The sequence below is a fragment of the Phocoena phocoena genome, chromosome 1, assembly GCF_963924675.1.
Source record: "Phocoena phocoena chromosome 1, mPhoPho1.1, whole genome shotgun sequence".
In the NCBI taxonomy this organism is placed as follows: Eukaryota; Metazoa; Chordata; class Mammalia; order Artiodactyla; family Phocoenidae; genus Phocoena; species Phocoena phocoena.
Window position 1 is genome coordinate 25030064 of NC_089219.1, and position 18481 is coordinate 25048544.

General features: G+C 50.0%; 1 protein-coding gene across 1 annotated transcript; it reads right to left on the reverse strand.

The window, feature by feature from the left end:
* Positions 1 to 1472: 1472 nt before the first annotated feature.
* PEF1 (penta-EF-hand domain containing 1) lies at positions 1473 to 18481 on the reverse strand. The gene is made up of 5 exons (XM_065888767.1): positions 18419 to 18481; positions 9356 to 9674; positions 4766 to 4921; positions 4142 to 4285; positions 1473 to 2501 (listed from the first exon to the last, which is right to left on the reverse strand). The coding sequence occupies exons 1-5, from the start codon at positions 18440 to 18442 to the stop codon at positions 2272 to 2274; spliced, it is 873 nt and encodes a 290-aa protein (XP_065744839.1). The 5' UTR covers positions 18443 to 18481; the 3' UTR covers positions 1473 to 2271.

An 18481-nucleotide genomic window follows, 5' to 3' on the forward strand; every position in this document is an offset into this window, starting at 1 on the left:
CACAGATGTGCAGCTGTTGCCAGAGGGTACAGGGTGTCCCGCCCATTCTCCACTCCCTTCCCGCCAGCCTTAGGATCCAAAGCTGTTTGTCAAGTTTGTAGCCAGGCTTGGAGGGGCAGTGTGTGGAATGAGGTGTGAGGGCTGACGCCCAAGCCCAGAACCAACCATGCCCACAAGGAAGAACCCAGGTCCTGGGTTCCTCAGCCCCAGCTGATCACAAAGGTGACGGAGTATGATTGACACTGTTCTAGACACAGGTTTCAGTAAACACTTGGCTCAGTGGGAACAAAGAAACAATAAAAGCTTCCCCTAACGGCTGCAGTTCTACTCTGTTCTCTGCAGGTTGAACCCAGCACCATGGTGGGCCTCAGGCCTCTATTTTGGGGGACTCAGATGAACTCACAGGTGACCAGGATGCCATGGAATGAAGCTCAGTGAACAGCTTCTGGAAAGCCTGGGACTATCTGGCCTAGGGAAGGGAGGACCTGGGGGAATGTGGTGGCAGGTTCCAGGTATCTAGAGGACTGGCATGCAGGAAGGGGTGGAGTATGTTCTCGGTGGCCCAAGAGAGAAAACCATAGCCAATGGGTAGTGTTTTCAAGGTGGTGGGATTTGGAATCCACATCAGGAAGAAGTCCCTACTAGTCCAGGAGGAAATGGGCTGCCTGGAAAGGCACTGAGTTGTCATTGGAGGTTGGCAAGCAGAGGCCAGACTCAAAGTGGGGTCATGGAAGGGGTTCTAGCTCTGCATGGGGGCTGGCCTCTGGGAACTGGATTCCACCTAACTCTAGGATTCTAGCACGACAGCAGCCCAGAGGAGAACCGGGGCTAACTGCCTAAGCCTGACATAACCTGCCAGGCCTCACTGGGCTGCTTCCCCAACCAAGCAGGGAGGAGAGCCTGTTTTCTTATCTTCATCCCCCCAAAACAGAAGGATTAGCTCACCATTACCCATCATAAGGTCCCCCAATCAAACCAAAACGTCTGGTGCCTTGGCTTCGGACTGAAGTTTTGTCAGATCACTGTAGACGTTTGCTATAGACTGATTATCAAGCTGATCTGAAGATCCAGCTGGCAAGTACAGATGTCTGCGCTTAACAAAAATGGGGAGAAAGTTATGACTGCATAAATGCAGTTTGTCTGGAAGATTAAAACTAGGGTTTGAGATAATAAAAAGGCCAGGCTGTGGAAAGTCTGGGGTGGCTGCTTCTAGCCCAGAATGCCAGCCCTAAAACTGTTATAAAACACACGGTCAGCTTCTTGGACTGAACCTGGCAAGGTCAGACTTAACCTGAAGTTAAGTTACACTTAACTTCAACCCAGTAAGTGAGAGCAGCCCTGTGGAGGCATGTCCCCCTGAGCTGTTTCTTTCTGCATGGCATGGTATATACTATGTACTTAAATATTCGTTGAATGAAAGAATAAATGAGTGACTGAATGGATAAGCATATGCACCTGTAACTGGGAAGATGTGGTGTAAAATGCGAAACTCCAGAGTTTTATTCTTGTATTGAAGCTTACAGTTGCACCAAACTTTTGGCCCCAAATGAAAACAACCACAAATAAAAAAAAAAAAAAGCATTGGCAGTGGGAGGTAGCAACTTGTCCCCCGGGGACTGAAGCCAAGCAGAGGATGGCAGGCAAGTATGAGGGGTCCAAGCTGCAGAGGGGTAGCGTGGCCAAAGATGCCCAGAGAGCAGACTGCCCAAGGTCCCTGAACAGGCAGCTAGAAGTCAACACACACGGACTTGTGGGGGGTGGAATCCAAGCCACTGGTCCCATGGGCAAATCTCTCACCCTGGTCAGATTCCATTTTGGAGAAACTGGGTTCATCTGACAAGACAGCGTGGGTGAGGGAACGCAGGTGCTAATCGTTAAGAGGTTGATGAACACTTACCGCTGGCATCAGGGCATAGAAGGAAAAGCTAGAGTCTGGAGTCAGCTGACTGGACACTAACTCCATTGCAATGACCAGCATCTCTGGCACCTGGCGCAAGGCTGTGCCATTTAAATACTCAGGGATGTAAAAGGACATTCAATTTCCAGTCCTCTCCTAGGTCAGGCCCCTACCTGTGTGGTCTCAGCCCAGGTCCCCACTACCTGGTGGCTATGACACAGACTCCCAGCCCTCTTTGGGAACAATGCTGAATCAGGCAGGGGAGAATTCTTTTTCTAGGAAGGGCAGGAAATGAAGAGAGGCCCACATGCTTCTCCCACCCTAGGAGCCAGGAAAAGTCCCTTGGTGCACTCCCCACTTTACAGATGGGCTGGTCATAGCATCCGAGAAGCTGTCATGGTGACGAAGTCCTCGAAGCTGAGCCGAATGTTGCCCTGCACAGCTGTGTCCTTCTCCCGGAAGGCCTCGGTCAGCACCTGCAGCTGGGTGCACACCTGGATGAAGCGATCTAGCTGCATGGCAGGACTGGCAGAGCGCGGGCAGTAGCGGGAGATCAGGAGCTGGGTGAACTGGGGGCTCAGATTGTAGCCCATCTGGGACAGAGCTGGAGAGCAGACACAAAAACCTGCCGTGAGCACCGCCATCAACCAGCTCCACGGAATACAGCAGTTCAGGAACTTCAAGGGGACTGGCACCAAAGCAGAAACAGGACAGATGTCCCGAGGGGCTGTCCAAAACGGCAGAAGCACAACAGGGGCTCTGGATGCTCCCCTGAGCTGGAAGGCCCCCATCCCTCTTTCTCAAAGTCTCTGTTGTCTGTTCAGTTAGGGGCCTGCAGGGTCCCAGAATGACACCAGTCTGTCCACGCTCATCTCTGACTCGTCTCTATTACAGACAGGAGCCTGAGCCCCCTCGGGTCACCCTGCCCCGAGCAGACACACATGAGAGGTGGCTTATTAACCCTTGCTAATCCTCTGTCTTATCACCTCTAAAACTGGGATAATACTTACCTTGTAGGTTCTAGTAAGGATTAAAGTAGGTGATCGTGCAATGGATTTGGTGTAGTGCCTGGCACATAATAAGCACCCAGTAAGTGTTATTTGCTAAAAGTTATAAAATCATCACCATCTCCCCAGGCGAGGCTGCTGGGCAGTTCCAAGCTCACAGCCTCCACGCTGCTCCTCCTGTCCCTCCTCCTGGGATGCTTCCTTCTTCCTCTCTGTATAATCTACCAGCTCAGGCTAAAGTCTCAGCTCCCCTTTTGCTATGTGGCCCTTGGGCAAGTCACCTAGACTAAGTCTCAGTTTTCTCACCTGTAAAAGGGTAATAATAAGAGATCCTTCATCTAAGGGTGGGGAATAAGAAGCAGTACCTATCACATGCAGAGAAAGAATGATGTAATATATGAAAAAAGCTTATTACAGTACCTGGCCCATAGCAAGCATTCAATAAATATTAGCTTTCCTGTGATAATATCACCCTTACAAATATCCATCACCGGACCATTACCTGACAACAGAGTAGGTGCTCAGAACAGGTCACCTCCTTTCCCTTCCACCAGGGAGCTCCCCTTCCCCCTGCTCCCGCCCCCAGGCTCCTTAGTCTGATTGAAATCCATGGCCAGGGCGAGGGGCTGGGTTCTGTGGGGAGCCCTTTCTCCCTCTCAGGTGGCAAAGCTCCCCGTCCAGTTCTCATCCCCACACTAACCAACCATCCTCTGGAGTCAGAATTGGAACCAGACCTGGAGCTGTGGCCTCAGGTCATCTTACCCAACTGCAACTTTTAGAGTGGTCTGGGTCCCAAAGCTGGGAATGAAATTGCCTTCTAGTAGGGCTAGCAACAGAAGCCACCTTTCTGAGCCCCTCTACAGGGCTCTTTCCGTTCTGCATGCTAGAAACTAGAGAGGAAAGAGCCACACGAGCCACATGTACCAGTCTCAAAGTGCCCTCGGCTGCTGACTTTCCATCCCCAAGGCTCCCTGACAGCTGCGCCTGTCTCACCTAGTGCTGCCAGGAATCCCATCGCCAGAGAGTCCAGCCCCGATCGTTTCCCTGCCCTGGACTGGGCTCACGGCCCAGCCAGGTCACAGAAGGGGTGGGGAGAGGGCCTGTGCTGAGGGCAGCGTTTTGCAGTGCAGTTGGACACGTGGTAGCCAGAGGCTAGAGAGAACCCCTTGCTCTGTCTTAGGGGGTAAAGAGAAACATCCGGCTGTGCCTGTGCACTGAGTCCCTGCCAGGCCCTCACCTTGCTGCAGCTCTGTGTAGCTAATGGAGCCCGAGCAGTCCCGGTCATATTGCTGGAAGAGGTTCTTCCACTGCTGGATGCACTTCCACAGGGCTGAGAAACCGTAGACATCAATGTGGCCTGACTTGGTCTTGTCAAACATGTCTTGGGTGGGGGAGGGAAAGAAGGCTTCAAGACTAAGGGCCAAGGGTCCTCAGATACCACTGAGGCTCCCTTCTCCCCAGGCTGGAGTAGGACACTCCACAGAACCACAGGCCTGAGGCCCAGATGCCGGTACCCAAGATGCACCCTCATCAAGTACTATACCAGCCTCCACCCCTGACAGAACTGCATCTTCTCCACAGGCTTGGCAGCTGACCCCCTCCCTGCCATCTCCCACCAGGACAGGGAGTCCCATTCTGCAGAATGAGACACTGAGCTGGCCTATGATTCAGCAAGGTCTAGAACTTGACAAAAGATCTAAGGAAAAGAGCTCTCTAAGGGATCTCACCTTGAACCCAGTTTCCTGTGAGAAATCCTCCCTGGCCAAAAGATTTCTCCTCAGAATGGCCTCCCACCCACCTACCGTCAGACAGGAGGCGGCTCTGCCCCAGCCGGAGCCCAGGAGGAAGGGCTAGGACTCACTCATCATCATGAGGCAGGTCTCGTCGTTGAACGAGGACCAGTTGGAGTTGACCAGGGCCTGCTTCAGCTCCTTGATGGAGATATAGCCACTGTGATCGGAGTCCACTGACTGGAACCAGGAGTAAGCCTCAGGATCCACATTGGGAGGGGTGCCACCTGCAGGAAGGGGTGCCAACCAGGGGAGTCAGACGCAGGCCTCAAGACCAATCCACAGAAATGCTGGGAAAGGTCAGCCTCAGTGCCCCCCAGCTACCTCAAAAGTCTCACAAATCTGCCTACCCACTCCCTGTCTTCCATCAAGACAACATCCTTACTCTAATGGAAGAGGACCTTCTGTGTAAACTCACGAGTATTTGCGGTTGATTTCTACTCCACAAATCCTTCAGGTTTTTCCTACAGTGCCCCAGCCACTTCTCTAGTTGATTTTAAGTTTCTAAGGAACAGGGACTTGTCCGGCAGATTAAGAATTCTCTGAAAAGGGGGATCATCTCTTCCCCAAAAATGTTTGCTGAGCACCTAACATGCACAGCCCAGAGACAAGCATCTTGAGAGTCAGGCAGCAGGGAGCTCTCTGGGGTGGGAACCAGGTCTGGTCCATCTCTGGCACCAGGAGAGCTGGTATATTCTATCAAGAGCTACCAGAATGTGGGTGGCCACAGAGCTCCATGTCTCTTCCCTCCCCATCACCTCCGATGCCTGTCCCCATCTCCAAACCTCCCTGCAGACATCTTTGACACGTCCTCACCCCACACACCCAAAGAGCTGCCTAGAGCTGCCAGTTCCATACACAGGTATCAACTCCTCCCTGTTCCTACTGCACCTGTCCTGATTCAGACACCTCTCACCTGACTGTGGAACAAACCCAAAATCCTAACCAAATCCTCATGACAGCAACTCTCCACCACTTAGTACTTGTTGCCGAGTAATCTTTGTAAAATTCCACTCTGTTCTCACCAATTTCCCCCCACCTCAACTCAAAACTCTTCAAAGGCTCCCCACTGTCTACAAAATAAAGTCCAGCATCCCTAAAACAGCATTCCAGTTTCCCCACAATGTGGTCTACCCCCATCTACCTGTCACTCTATCCCCACTCTGTCCCCCTCTGCCTCTGTTCCAGCCTAGATGCAGTAAGTAAGGCACTTGGTCCTACCCAGACCTTCACAGCTCCCTATGAAGCCTTTACTCACCTCACCAGGTTCTCTGTCTCATACCCTCTTCTCCCTCATCTCTTTGCATCCATTTCCCACCCACCCTTCAAAACCCAAATAAAATGCTGCTCCTTCTATAAAGCCTTTCCTCTTCTTCCATCCCTGGACAGGCCTCCTTCCTCTCTCCTTTGTACTCCTCTCTATGGCCCTGATCATTCCACTGTGTACATGTTTTCTCCTACTCTTTCCAGGTTACACTTGGAGCAACTTGTGAGCAAGATCCCAGCCTAACTCATCTCTGAATCCCCAGGGGCTAGCACAGAGCCGGACACAGAAAGGGGAGGTGCTCAATTCATGCTAGAATTGGCCTCCTGGTTCAAGTCCCAACTCTCCCATGTGCAGCCTTGGTTAAGTTATTGAAGGTCTCTGTGTTTCAGTTTTTTTATCTGTGAAATGACAAGCACAACAGCATCTACTTCATAAGGTTATTATAAAGATATAATTAATAAATGAAAACCCTTAGATCAACACCTGGCACCATCCAAGCACTATATACCTGCTGATTATTAGCATTGCTGTCATGGTTCAAACGGCTTTGTGTGTCTGGGAGCTTTGTGTGTACGTCAGATGGAAGAAAGGATCATTCATTTGGAAAGACATGCAGGGTGGGCTGGGGGTGAGGGGAGAAGGTGGCAGATGAAAGCAGAGAAGCACAGAAGACTGTCTTGGGAAAAAGCCAGAGTTACACAGTATTGGTAAACCTGCTGAGTTGACTGAGGGCTCCTTCACACATGTAAGTATCAGAGACAGCACAGAAACCACTGTCCAGTCCCCAAAGTAAGGCCAGAAGGATAAAGGTTTGCCTGACTGAGGGACTAGTCTGACCTCCTCGGATAGGAAATCCAGACAGGCCCCACCCTCTTTCCTAAAACAGCTGCTGTGCCATGGCGCAGAGGAGGTCACAGCCACAGGCAGGAGAGTCTCTGTAATATGTGGTCTGTGCAGTCAGCATAGAACAGCTCAGGCTCTGGAAGCAAAGAGAGCAAAGATCCTTACTAGCTTGTGTGGTTTAGAGGAATTGTTTCATTCTCTGAGTACTGATTCCCCCATTTCTAAAATGGACCTACTTTCCAGGGTTGCTGTGATGATTAAATGAGATAACAGCAAAATAAGTTTTCACAGAGGGCCTGGAATGTATGCAGTCACATTTTCGCGGAGGAAGGCCTATTTAAACTGGGTATGAAAGGATGATTAAGAGTTACGATGGGGAAAAGAAAAAGCATGTGGCGAAGGCACAGAGCGTGTTCAGAGTACTCCAAGGGGTCTGGGGTTGATGGAAGAGAGGGTCTGGAAAGACCCGTTGGGAATCGAGTGCCCTTAGGATCTTCCCTGTGGGCAATGAGGCATCTTTAAGGGTCAAACCTCTCTTGCAGAGCATGGTGTTCAACATTTAGACCCTGTATTCAGCAGGGTTAAGTTAGTGGGACCTCCAGGTGACTCCACTGCAGGTGATATACGGATCATACTTTAAGAAGCACTGCTCCAGGGACTTCCCTGGTGGTCCAGTGGCTAAGACTCCGCGCTCCCAATGCAAGGGGCCTGGGTTTGATCCCTGGTCAGGGAACTAGATCCCACACGCATGTCACAATTGAAAAAACAGATCCTGCACGCTGCGACGAAGATACCCTGTGCTGCGACTAAGACCCAGCGCAGCCAAATAAATAAATATTAAAAAAGAAAGAAAAAAGAAGCACTGCTCCAGGGGCTCACGGGCGGCACTGGAGAGGAGAGAGGAAGCTGCAGAGGGTGAGCAGTTAAGAGACTGAAGCACATTTCTCCTCTCCCCTGCAGCCCCATTATCTCTGGCCTCAGGCCCTGGAGGGATAAGCCTCACAGCCAGGGGTTTCTTTCCCTGCAGTGACCTCATGTAGGCTCAGAAACAAAATTTTAAAAGGAGGAGGAAATCCACCAGGAAGCTTCTGAGCTGAAAGCAAACAGCCAGCAGCCCCAGCTCTGATAAGATAAATGCCACTGGCTCACAGTGTTTAGAACCCCCAAGGTCTGAGCCTCTTCCTCGGCCACCTGCTGGGTATGTATGCTAAGATGCTACAGCTTCCCAGCAGTACCATTCCCTGGAGGCCCTTCAGGTGCACCAGAATGGTTCCAGGCTGCCTCGCTGCTGGTGTGGTCTCCTGGGAACAAGCACTGCGAAGAGGCTGACTGAATGAGCCTGGGAGGACACAGGGGTCTGGGATCTCACCTTCCCCAACCCCCTGTCTGAAATCATTCAGAAATCTTCACTGAGCTTGAAGTCCCACCTAAGATTCTCTGCCTCCACTGAGTTGCCAAGCCCCCTCCCCAGCCCCCATTTGTCCAGTACCTCAGCTTTACAATCTCTGCTCTTTATCCTTCCCCTATCTCATCCCATCACTCTCCTGCCTGCCTCGGCATCTTTCAGTGGTACGGCCCTTGCCATATCTGCTATCACATTAAATGCCACATACCTCGTTGCTGAGAATGCTCCAGAATGAGTCCTCTCACAGAACACTGTTTACTAAGCCCCTCCCATTTGCCATACCCTGTGCCCAGTGTTTACCTGCAACTTCTCATTTAATCTTTATTAACAAACTTGTGAGGTAGTGACATTTACACATTTTATAGATGTGGACACTGAGGCTTAACGAGATGACGTCATTTGGTCAGGTCAGTAAGTGATCTGATCTCAAGAGCCCAAGCTTTCAACAACTATGCTATCTTACCTTTCTACATATAGCAGTCAGTCTCTCTTACACAGAAATGGGGTTTCTCCCCACGGTAGACTGTAGTATTATCTCCAATCATTTGCTAATCCACTCCCTCCCCTGCTTCCCTGCAAGAGCATGGTACATCCTCTCCACTGCCTGGCGGCCTCCAGAGCCCCTCCAGTGAGAGGAGTATCCATTCCCATCCTATTGATGTCAGGCTTGACCAGAGGATGTGGTTTGGCCAATAAACATGAGTGGAAGAGATATAAACTACTTAAAAGCAGAAGCTTTAGGGGGCATCGTGCATTCCTGCTAGCTCTCTTACTCTTTTTGTCTGCCACAAAAACAGTATATCCCAAATAGGGGCTGCTCCTCCAGCCTGGATCCTGGAAAGAAAAGACACGTGGAGCAAAACCTCAGCAGCCAAGCCTGCAGCTGCCGACATGGAACCAAGAGTAAATAAGTGTGAGCAAGGAACAGAAATAAACATTTGCCACTGTAAGCCAGAGATTTAGGAGTTGTTACCACAGCAAAGCTAACTAACAGACTTCTCATTCTGCTAATGCAAGCTAAGCTAGAGACAAGATGCTAAGGTGCCGGAGACCAGGCTGCCTACACATCCACAAGGAGGGCAAGGAAGGGCCCTGGATAACTCAGAACAAGGTCAGAGGCACTTGGAGTCCAAGATCCCTACTTACCTGGAGGAGGTGTTCCCTGTCCATAAGGCCCGGGATGCTGGGCACCATAGGAATTTGGAGGTGGTGGTCCATAGGGGCCCCCTGGGGCCGCGCCACCATACGGTCCTCCTGGAGTTCCAGAAGGGAGCCCCCCAGGGTTGGGGTGTGCATAGGGCCCTCCACCAGCTGGTGGTCCGTAAGGCCCTCCAGGGGCAGGACCTCCTCCATATCCGCCACCAGGGGGTACCCCGCTAGCATACTGCCCTCCAGCATGGGGGAGTCCGGGGTAGTAGCTACCCGGAGGGGCTCCGGGTGCTTGTCCTCCAGCTCCTGGGCAGCCCTGCAAGAAGAGCAAGATATCAGTCAGAATGACAGGGCCAGAAACTAGCCACAGTATGGAACTTTACAGTTATAAGGCACTGCCACTGCCTTTCTTTCAACTGATCCTATGGGCTGAACTGGACTGGAATCATGACCCCACTGCTCAGATGGGGAACCTAAGGCTTCTGGAGGAGATACAACTTACCCAAGGTCACACTGCCACTGACCTGCAGAGGTAGGGCTAGAACCCTGCCCTCCTGGCTGCCCTTCCCTGCACACCAAGGGGCTCCACAAGGGCTGGTATCATGTCTGGTTTGCCACTTTATCCCTTTATCCCCAGCCCCCAGTGCAGAACAGATGCTCAATAAATACTTATTGTATGAATGAGCGGGCAAATTAATCAAACTGAATTCCAAATCCACACCCTGTGGTACCCCCATCTCTATCCGCAGAATTCACAGTGCAAATGTGATCTCCAGCCCATGCCCCTGACCCTCTTCAGTCACAAATGATGTATCTATAGCACGGATTCATCCACAGCATGTCTTCCTTACCCTACTCTAGCTCATGATGCAAAACCATTTCCCCAGCCTCATTCATGGCTCTGTGAGACAGGCAGGCAAGACCCTACTCCTAAGGCAATACAGGCCCATGGTTAAGAGTGAAAAAGACCAGTTCAAGCTTGCGGTCTGCCACTTACTAACTGGTCTAATGACTTACCCTCTCTAAGCCTAAATATCCTTGGCTCTAAGAGTGCCTGCCTACCTCCAGGTTAGTATGTGAATGAAATGAGGCCAGTCACGTAAAGGGCTCTGACACAGGCCCTCGCACAAAGTAAGCACTCAATACACAGTAACTATTAATAGTAGGACTCTTCTATGGAGGAGAAAACTCAAGTCCAGAAAAATCACACAACAACCGTGTGGAGGGGCTGGGGCCAGAATCCAGGTCTCCTGGCTGCTAAGCCCAGGCCATGTAAACAGTAGAGCATACATGGGAGCACTCCTCCCTCTCTTGTCCCTGTCCCCACGCCACTAGCCAGGGATCCCTGAGGCTCAGAGTGTTCGGCTCCATCTCCCTAAATGGCCTAGTGGACCACAGCCTCAACACATCTGCAGTGAGCTCAAGGGCACAGAGAGCAACTGCGCCCGGCTCCGAGCATTGTGAGGATGGTACCATCTGGACACGTTTTAGATCAACCTGTAAGGCACACCAGTGGCCTAGGCAGTACGAGCCTGGATTTCCTCTTTTAATTGCGTTTGATAGCTTCCAGGACAGTTACCCTCAAGGCTAAGGCCAAAGTCACACTTCATCTCAAGAGAGTCTGCTTGCTCGGGGAGGAGAGGCTTCTTGAGGGAGGGCAGGAAGCACGTCCTTCCACCTTCCCCACTCAGCATCGTGGACGCTCTTATGCCCTGGAAGCTGCCACAGCTCGTAGCAAGACTCCTTCACAGATAATGAAGTCACAGGCAAATCTCAATTCAAAACTCTTCTCTCATCAGCTGAGCTCATGACCATGGGTCAGTGGCCTGTTTCCTCACAAGTAAAATATAATAATCCCTTCCTCACTGAATTGTTCTGTAGATTACAAGAAATGTATACAGCAGAATTTTGTTAGTTAAATTTTTAGCTAAAGAACCCCATCCGCCCCCCCCCCCTTTTTTTTTTTTGGCCACGCGGCTTGCAGGATGTTAGTTCCCCAACCAGGGACTGAACCCGGGCTATGGCAGTGAAAGCGCTGAATCCTAACCACTGGACCACCAGGGAACTCCCTAAAGAACCTTTTGATGAATAAAAATATTTAAAAACTAGCAAGAGGGCTTCCCTGGTGGCGCAGTGGTTGAGAGTCCGCCTGCCGATGCGGGGGACGCGGGTTCGTGCCCCGGTCCGGGAGGAGCCCACGTGCCGCGGAGCGGCTGGGCCCGTGAGCCATGGCCGCTGGGCCTGCGCGTCCGGAGCCTGTGCTCCGCAACAGGAGAGGCCACAACAGTGAGAGGCCCGCATACCGCAAAAAAAAAAAAAACTGGCAAGAGAAAGTTGCTCTGGTTGGAGGTGGGGGTCCCAGAGCCCTGACCACATAGGCCCCTCCCTTGCTAGGCTGTGAGTGAGCCCTGCAGAAACCCCCCAGTGATTCAAAAGGCAGTCTGAAAACCATTAATACAAGAAACAGTTCTTACAACAGCATCCAGCATAAATCGTAGCTCTACTGTTATATTAATTATTATTATTGCTATCAGCAAAGCCCTGGGCCAGCTAAACTCTTGGGGCGGGGGGTGTGTATAAAGGAGAGTGAAATGTTCAAAGGAGCTCAGTTAATAGGAGAGACACTGAAACACACTCTGTAACATTTAACAAAACAGCATAAGGAAACAGGTGTTTAAAATGGACACATAAGCCATGTGCCATGGGACCACAAAGGAGAGTGAAATCGGGGAGGGTTTCCAGGAGAAAGCAGCACTTGGATTAGGACTTAAAGACTCCCAAGGGAGCTGGAGAGGTGTGATGGGAGAGGTGCCCAGAAGACCTCTTCAACCTAACCCCTTCAGTTTACAGACGGGAAACTAAGGCCAGCTGAGGGGAAGAGACTGGCTTAAGAAACACTGTGAGCTGAAGGCAAAGGCAGATCACTCCCCGTCCATATCCCAGTCCATTGATTCCCACCATCTCCTGCCACGGTGCTCTTTCCTTAAGCGATAGGGCACAGGATTCCAGTGTAGGCTAGAAAAGGGGATGGGGACTCTGCAGAGTCTGGGCACACCCGAAGAACAGGCTGGACACCAAGCCAGGAAGTTGCTGCTCCACAAGAAGTCATGTGAGCAAAGCCATCAACTGTTCCTGGCTTACGACACCTGAGGCACAGCCCTTCCCCCAGGAAACAACCCCACGACAACCAAGCTAGTGCTGCCGGCCGGTCTTCTGACCTTGGTCCTATCACAATCCAGGGGTCTGGTGCAGCCTGGCCACAACTAAACCCTTTCCTTTCTGCCCTGCATTAAAGCCCTTACGTGTACAGTTTACAAAGCACTTTCACATACATACAAATGCTACTGGCAAAATTCTGCCAACAATCCTCCAACAGAAAAAAGGAAGGTATTAGTAGGCCTATTTTCAGATGAAGAAACTGAGGTGTACAACTGTGAAAAGACTTCATCCATTCAGCAAGCATTTACAGAGCAACAATGTTGTGTTAGGCTCTGTGCTAGGCCTGGGGCACGAAGCTAAACAGGGCCTGGCCTTGAGGAGCCCCAGATAATTATGATACAATCTGATCAGTGTCATCAGAAAAATCTACTTAAATGCTATTAAGAAGGCATGGGCAGAGGAATTGTTTCTGTTTGTCAAATGATAAATGAGCAATCAAATTAACACATGTAGGCAGTGGGTCAAGGAAGGCTTCCTGGAAGAGGCAGGAATAATACTGGAACTGGCACTGAAGGATACACAGGCATTCTCCAAAAGGAAGGCAGTAAAGGACATTCCAGACGGAAGAAAGAAAGACAAACACACAGACCTATGAGTGAGCATGGAGTAGTCAGGGAGTGGGCTAAAAAGCAGGGGGCTGGGGCAAGAACGCAGAGTGAACTCAGAAAGGCAAGCTCTTTACATGCTCCTTGTCTTATCACCTGTCCTGCTGCATTTCAGTTAGCTGGTGCATCTTAGAGCAGTTTCTCTCTGTCACACAGCAGTGAGCTCCCCAGGGGCAGACAGTGGGCCTCATTCATCACGGTAGCCCAGGGTCCAGCACAGAGCCTGGCACCGGCAAGCCGCCATAAAAATGTGAACAAATGAATACCACTCAAAAGATCTGGAGCTTTATGCCGGAGGAAACAGAGCGCTACAGAAGGGTTTCCAACAGGGAAGAAACGTGATCGGGCCTTGTTTAGAGAACTAAGCAGCATTGGGTGTGAAGGATGAACTGGTGGGGGAGGCGGCAGCCCAGGTGCTGGACAGGCAGGGCTTGAACCAGACAGCAGACTCAGAGAGAACGGGATGGATTCTGAAGCTTTTTCAGAGATAGACTAGACATGACTTGGCAACTAATTAGGTTAGAGAAGCGATGGAGGGGGCAGTGAAGAAAGGGAAGTGTTTAGAATGACTCAGGTTTCTAGCTTGCACCAGAGGACGAAGAAAGTAAAACCACAAGAATCCAGGCTGGGGAAGAGGGTTCCCAGGGACACTGAGCTGTTAGTAAATGTCTGAACCAGAAATGAAAACCAGAGTCCCTGATTCCATGTTCTTTTATACTACTCCATGCCATTTGCCAACCCTCTGAAGAGTTTTTCCAAGAGCATTTCATCCTGATAAACACAAGATTGTCAAAAAAAAAAAAAAAAAAGACAGGAAGAGTTCAGCAATCATGGTTTCCAAAACATTACAGAAAACTAACCCTAGGTCTTTACTGATTGCAAATAAACTACATTTGATAAATTTGGGTGGGGGGAAGGGGCAATTAACATTTTATTAAGGCTCTCACTGATCCTCAGTCCTATGAGGTAAGTGCTATGATCCCCATTTTACAGATGAGAAAATTAAGGTGCAGAGTTTAATCATGTGCCTGTGATGACGCAGCTAGAACTGGTAAGCTTCAAAACAGGGTCTGCATGACTCCACCACTCTACCCTCTTCTGGGTGTTCACCAATAAATGAGTGAGTGTCTACCACGTGCTAGTGCCAGAGACTGTCCTAAATATATGTGTCAGATATGACGCATTTCTACAGAGGAAGGGGTTGAAGGGGAAAGGGTTGGATTAGGTAATCTTTCAGAGGCTTCAAGCCCAGAAATTAGGGAGACTCAGAAGAATCTTATTCTGTTTTCACCCCCACACCTAGACCCAATTCGAGAGCCACAGTATTGTAAGAGACCCCAAAGACCTCCCAGTCCAACCTCTCAGTCGATGATGGAATCTCTGCAGCACCATCTGGAATCTCTGTTTACATTCCCGCAAGTGGTGGGGAGTTCACCCCCTCCCAAATAACCCACTCAGAAAGTCTTACATTTTCTTTTGGCTCTGAGGGCTCATTCTTCTACCCCAAGACCCTTGTGAAGCCCAGTGGTGTCAAAGTTTGGTCCATGCTGAGTACTGAGGGGAAACACAAGCCTGTGCTCTGGAGCTAGCCCCCAGCCCGCTGGAGGAGGTTAGAGCCCATTCTAAGGGGTTAAACAATCACAAGACTACAGAAGGAGTGGTTTGGGCATTCACCAGCAGAACCTCTTAACATATTTAAAGGCCAGAAATCTGCAGCCAATAAACAGCGAGCCAAGAACTGTCCCAAGACTTCAATTACCACCTCGGTGCTGACACTCCAAAATCTTTCTCTCCAGCTTCATCTCTCATGAGCTGCAGACCTCATATCCAACAACCTCCTGGACTTTCCGTCCAAATCTATTCCTCCTTCTGTGTTCCCACTGCAGTGAAGGGAAACCCTGATGCCCTCCTGGACACCTCCTCTTTCCTTTCCTCCGTCACCTCAATTAGGCACCAAGTTTTCTCACTTCCACCTCCCAGCTCCATGTTCACCAGGTCACTGTTCTCTCACCTAGATTACTTCAACAGCTTTGAAACTGGTCTCCCTGCCTTGTCTCTCCTGCTTCAACACCCCCTGACAGTGCCCCACGGTCACAGCTCAAAGCACGAATGGGAGAAAACTCTTCAGGAGCTCCCCAACAACTCTCAGGATGAAGTCCACACTCCTCAAAAAGGCACATAATGCCCTTTAGGATCTGGTCCTTGCTTGCCTTTCTGGTCTTGTTACCCTTACCCTCCCTCCTCTTCACTACAACTAGACTGATCTCCTTAAATTCTTCCAAAATACTGGGCTCTCTTACTTGCTTCCTGGCCTTTGTAAATACTATTCCCTCCACTGGAATACCATGCCTTTCTTCACCCAGCTAACTCCTACTGGAGATTCAGTTTTTGGCTTAAAAGTCACCTCCTTTAACAAGACTTCCTTCCCTCAAGACTAAGTTAGGGGTCCCTCCTGTGCTAGCCTGACACTTACTCCCATTTAATACTCATCGCACAGATTCTACAATTTACGTGTCTGTATCACTCTTCCCCTTGGAGTATTTACTATATGCCAAAACACCATACCAAGCACTTTATGTGGATTATTTCATTTAACCTTTGCAGTAACCCTTGAGGTAGGTACTCTTATCACCCCATTTTTAAAAAGGGGGAAACCGAGCCTCAGACTTCTGCAAGAAATTTCTGCAAGGAAATGGCAGAGCAAGGATTTGAAGCCAAATCTCGCTGGCCTCAGAGACCAAGCTCTTAAGCACTGAAATCCATCAGGCTGGCTCCCCCACAGGACCAAAGGGTACTTGAGTTTTACTCCTCCAACACCCAGTCCATGCTTGAGGACCCTGGGGCAGGATGCAGCAGAAAATTACAGGAGTTTTGACTCCTAACAAGAGGCTAGAATCCTCCAGGGCTATGTACTGGGTGGAGGGGAGGCAGCACTGACTAAGCCTTTGGATGCTTTCAGACAACCCACTTCCTTTCTTGGAACACTGTGGACCAGGAGCTGGATAGGAGGAACGAAGAAGGTATGATGGGAGACAAGCATTTCTTCCTCTACTAGAGACACATTCCTCTCTGTGCTCCTTTTCAATATTTCACTGAGCATAACCCCAGGCAGCACGGCATGATAACAGTGACCCCAGCAGCAAGAGCTATGCCACCACGCTCTAGCACACACTAGGTATCAGCAATGCGCCAAGCTCCCTACAGGCTTTATCATATTTCATCCTCTTTTCAGCCCTATGAAGTACTAGTCCTCCCTCTTTACAAGTGAAGAAACCGAGGCTCAGAGCCCTTAGATGATTTGTCCAAAGGTGTATAACTATTAAATAGAATTAGGATTCTAGCCCAGTTCTGTCTAACCTGGAAGTTGAGGCTCTTAATTTCCAAGTCACTGCTTCTAGGATGCATACAAATTGTCTCCAAAAGCTTATTAAAATGTAGATGCTTGGGCCTTTCCTGGGTACAGAACAGGTCTGAGGTGGAACCCCAAAATGTGCTTTTTTAACAAGCTTCTAGGTGATTCTGATGTAGACCATCCACTGAGAAACAATGTACTATGGCAGTGTTCTCCCAAACTGTGTTCCTCAAGAATACCAGTGTCACCAACATATGACCAGACTTATGTCATATAAGTGGGGTGGGGCGTTCCATAGTTAAGTAAGTTTAAGAAACACTTCATATTCTATCCCTCTCTGGCAAATTTTGCCTCTCTGGCAAATTTACAATGTCTATTAACAAATTAAGAATTCTGAGATGGCCTGTGGTTAACAGGTTAACAAAACTCATTAAGCTGTATTTAACAGTGTATTTCCCAAACTTATTTAACCACAGAATACTCCTTTATTAGCAATACGTATTAACATTCACAAGCCTCAGCAAATGCAACTGAGCTTGGGAAACACTGCTAGGTTATACTTCCTCCTAACCCCAGCCCAGGCTGGCCTCTCTCCTTCCTACCTCTGCTAAGTATGCAATGATAGAAACTCTAAGTTCTAGCATGGGCACTCCCTCACTTGCTATGTGTGACCTTGGGCAAGCCACTTAACCTCTTTGGGCTTATTCCTCGGCTATAAATTGGGGGAATAATCCCTGCTAGCCTGCTCACAGAACCTTCATGATTGAGATAACGGATGTCCAAATACTGTGTGCAAAAACTGTACAGGGCTGCACTCCCTACGAGGGCTCTTGCCACATCTTCTGATATGTGATTACACTCAGCCCAGCACTTAGCAATATCCCATGTGACCTTGCTTTCCAATTTTTCCTGCATGGGTTTTATCTCCTAAATTAGTGTGATCTTAGGCAACTCAGGAGCCCTCTCTGAGCTAAAACGAAGGGACTCTTCTGAGGGCCCTTCCAGCACTGGCCTTCAAGGAATCTAGTAAAAATCAAAATACTAAAAGGTAACACCTGTCACACTCTTCATAGTACCAAATGCTTTACAAGCGTCACTTCATTACTCTTCATAACAGCTCTATGAAGTAGATCCTATTATTTGGCCCTATTTTACAGAGGAGGAAACTTCAGCTCAGAAAGGGCTCAATGGCTCAAAACTATTTAAGTGATGGAGCCAAGGTGTGAACCTTCCTCTGACTCGCCTTGCTGTGGTGTTCTTCCCTGGATCAAGATGGGCTGGCAAGTGGGGAAAAGGCATTTGCTGACAGCTCCGGGCTCTGCTGCCTAACTGCCTGGTGACTTCAAATAAATTCCATGTCTCCTTGGGTTTCGCTTTCCTGTGTGTGAAATGGAAGTGTTGGACTCAGTCAGTAGTCGAACAAGCTCGTTTGCGCAGCCTGCTAAACCCACAGGTTCTCCTGATTATACAGATGCAGTACGTCAAGGGTGTATTTTTATCAACTCCCCAAAAGACACCGACAGAACCAGTGCTCTAAACGTTCTGTTGGCGTTGATGACCCCGCCTGCGGCCCCAGCGGGATCCTGGGAAAACATGGGGCCCAGGCCAAGCCCAGTCTGACTCTGTGGGGTCCAAGAACCCCAAATCTTCCCGTGCACGACGTCAAAGGGGGCGCGACACGACCTCCCAGACGTGCAGTCCTGCGTGACGTGAGCCAGGCGCGACCGACCATCCCTATTCCCTTCTCTCCTGCGCGAAACCTCGTTGAAGCCAACCTCAGCGTGGGAAAGGCGCGGAGAAGGCGGGGAGAAAGAGAAGCAGGGGATCCCGGGCCTGGACTTGGCGAGGCACCCACTTGGATTCGCCCGCCCCTCACACACTCACCTGCCCGTAGGGGTAGCTGGCCATGGCGACTCTGACGTCTCACGTCGCCGTGGGGCGGGACTT

What these genes read in the sequence shown, in the direction of transcription:
- PEF1 (XM_065888767.1), bottom strand. Translation starts at nt 18,442, where the DNA reads ATGGCCAGCTACCCCTACGGGCAG. An exon ending in CCAGCTACCCCTACGGGCAG is followed by an intron (nt 9,675 to 18,418) that starts GTGAGTGTGTGA and finishes CTCTTCTTGCAG; the next exon opens with GGCTGCCCAGGAGCTGGAGG. An exon ending in GACCTGCCTCATGATGATGA is followed by an intron (nt 4,286 to 4,765) that starts GTGAGTCCTAGC and finishes CCCCCACCCAAG; the next exon opens with ACATGTTTGACAAGACCAAG.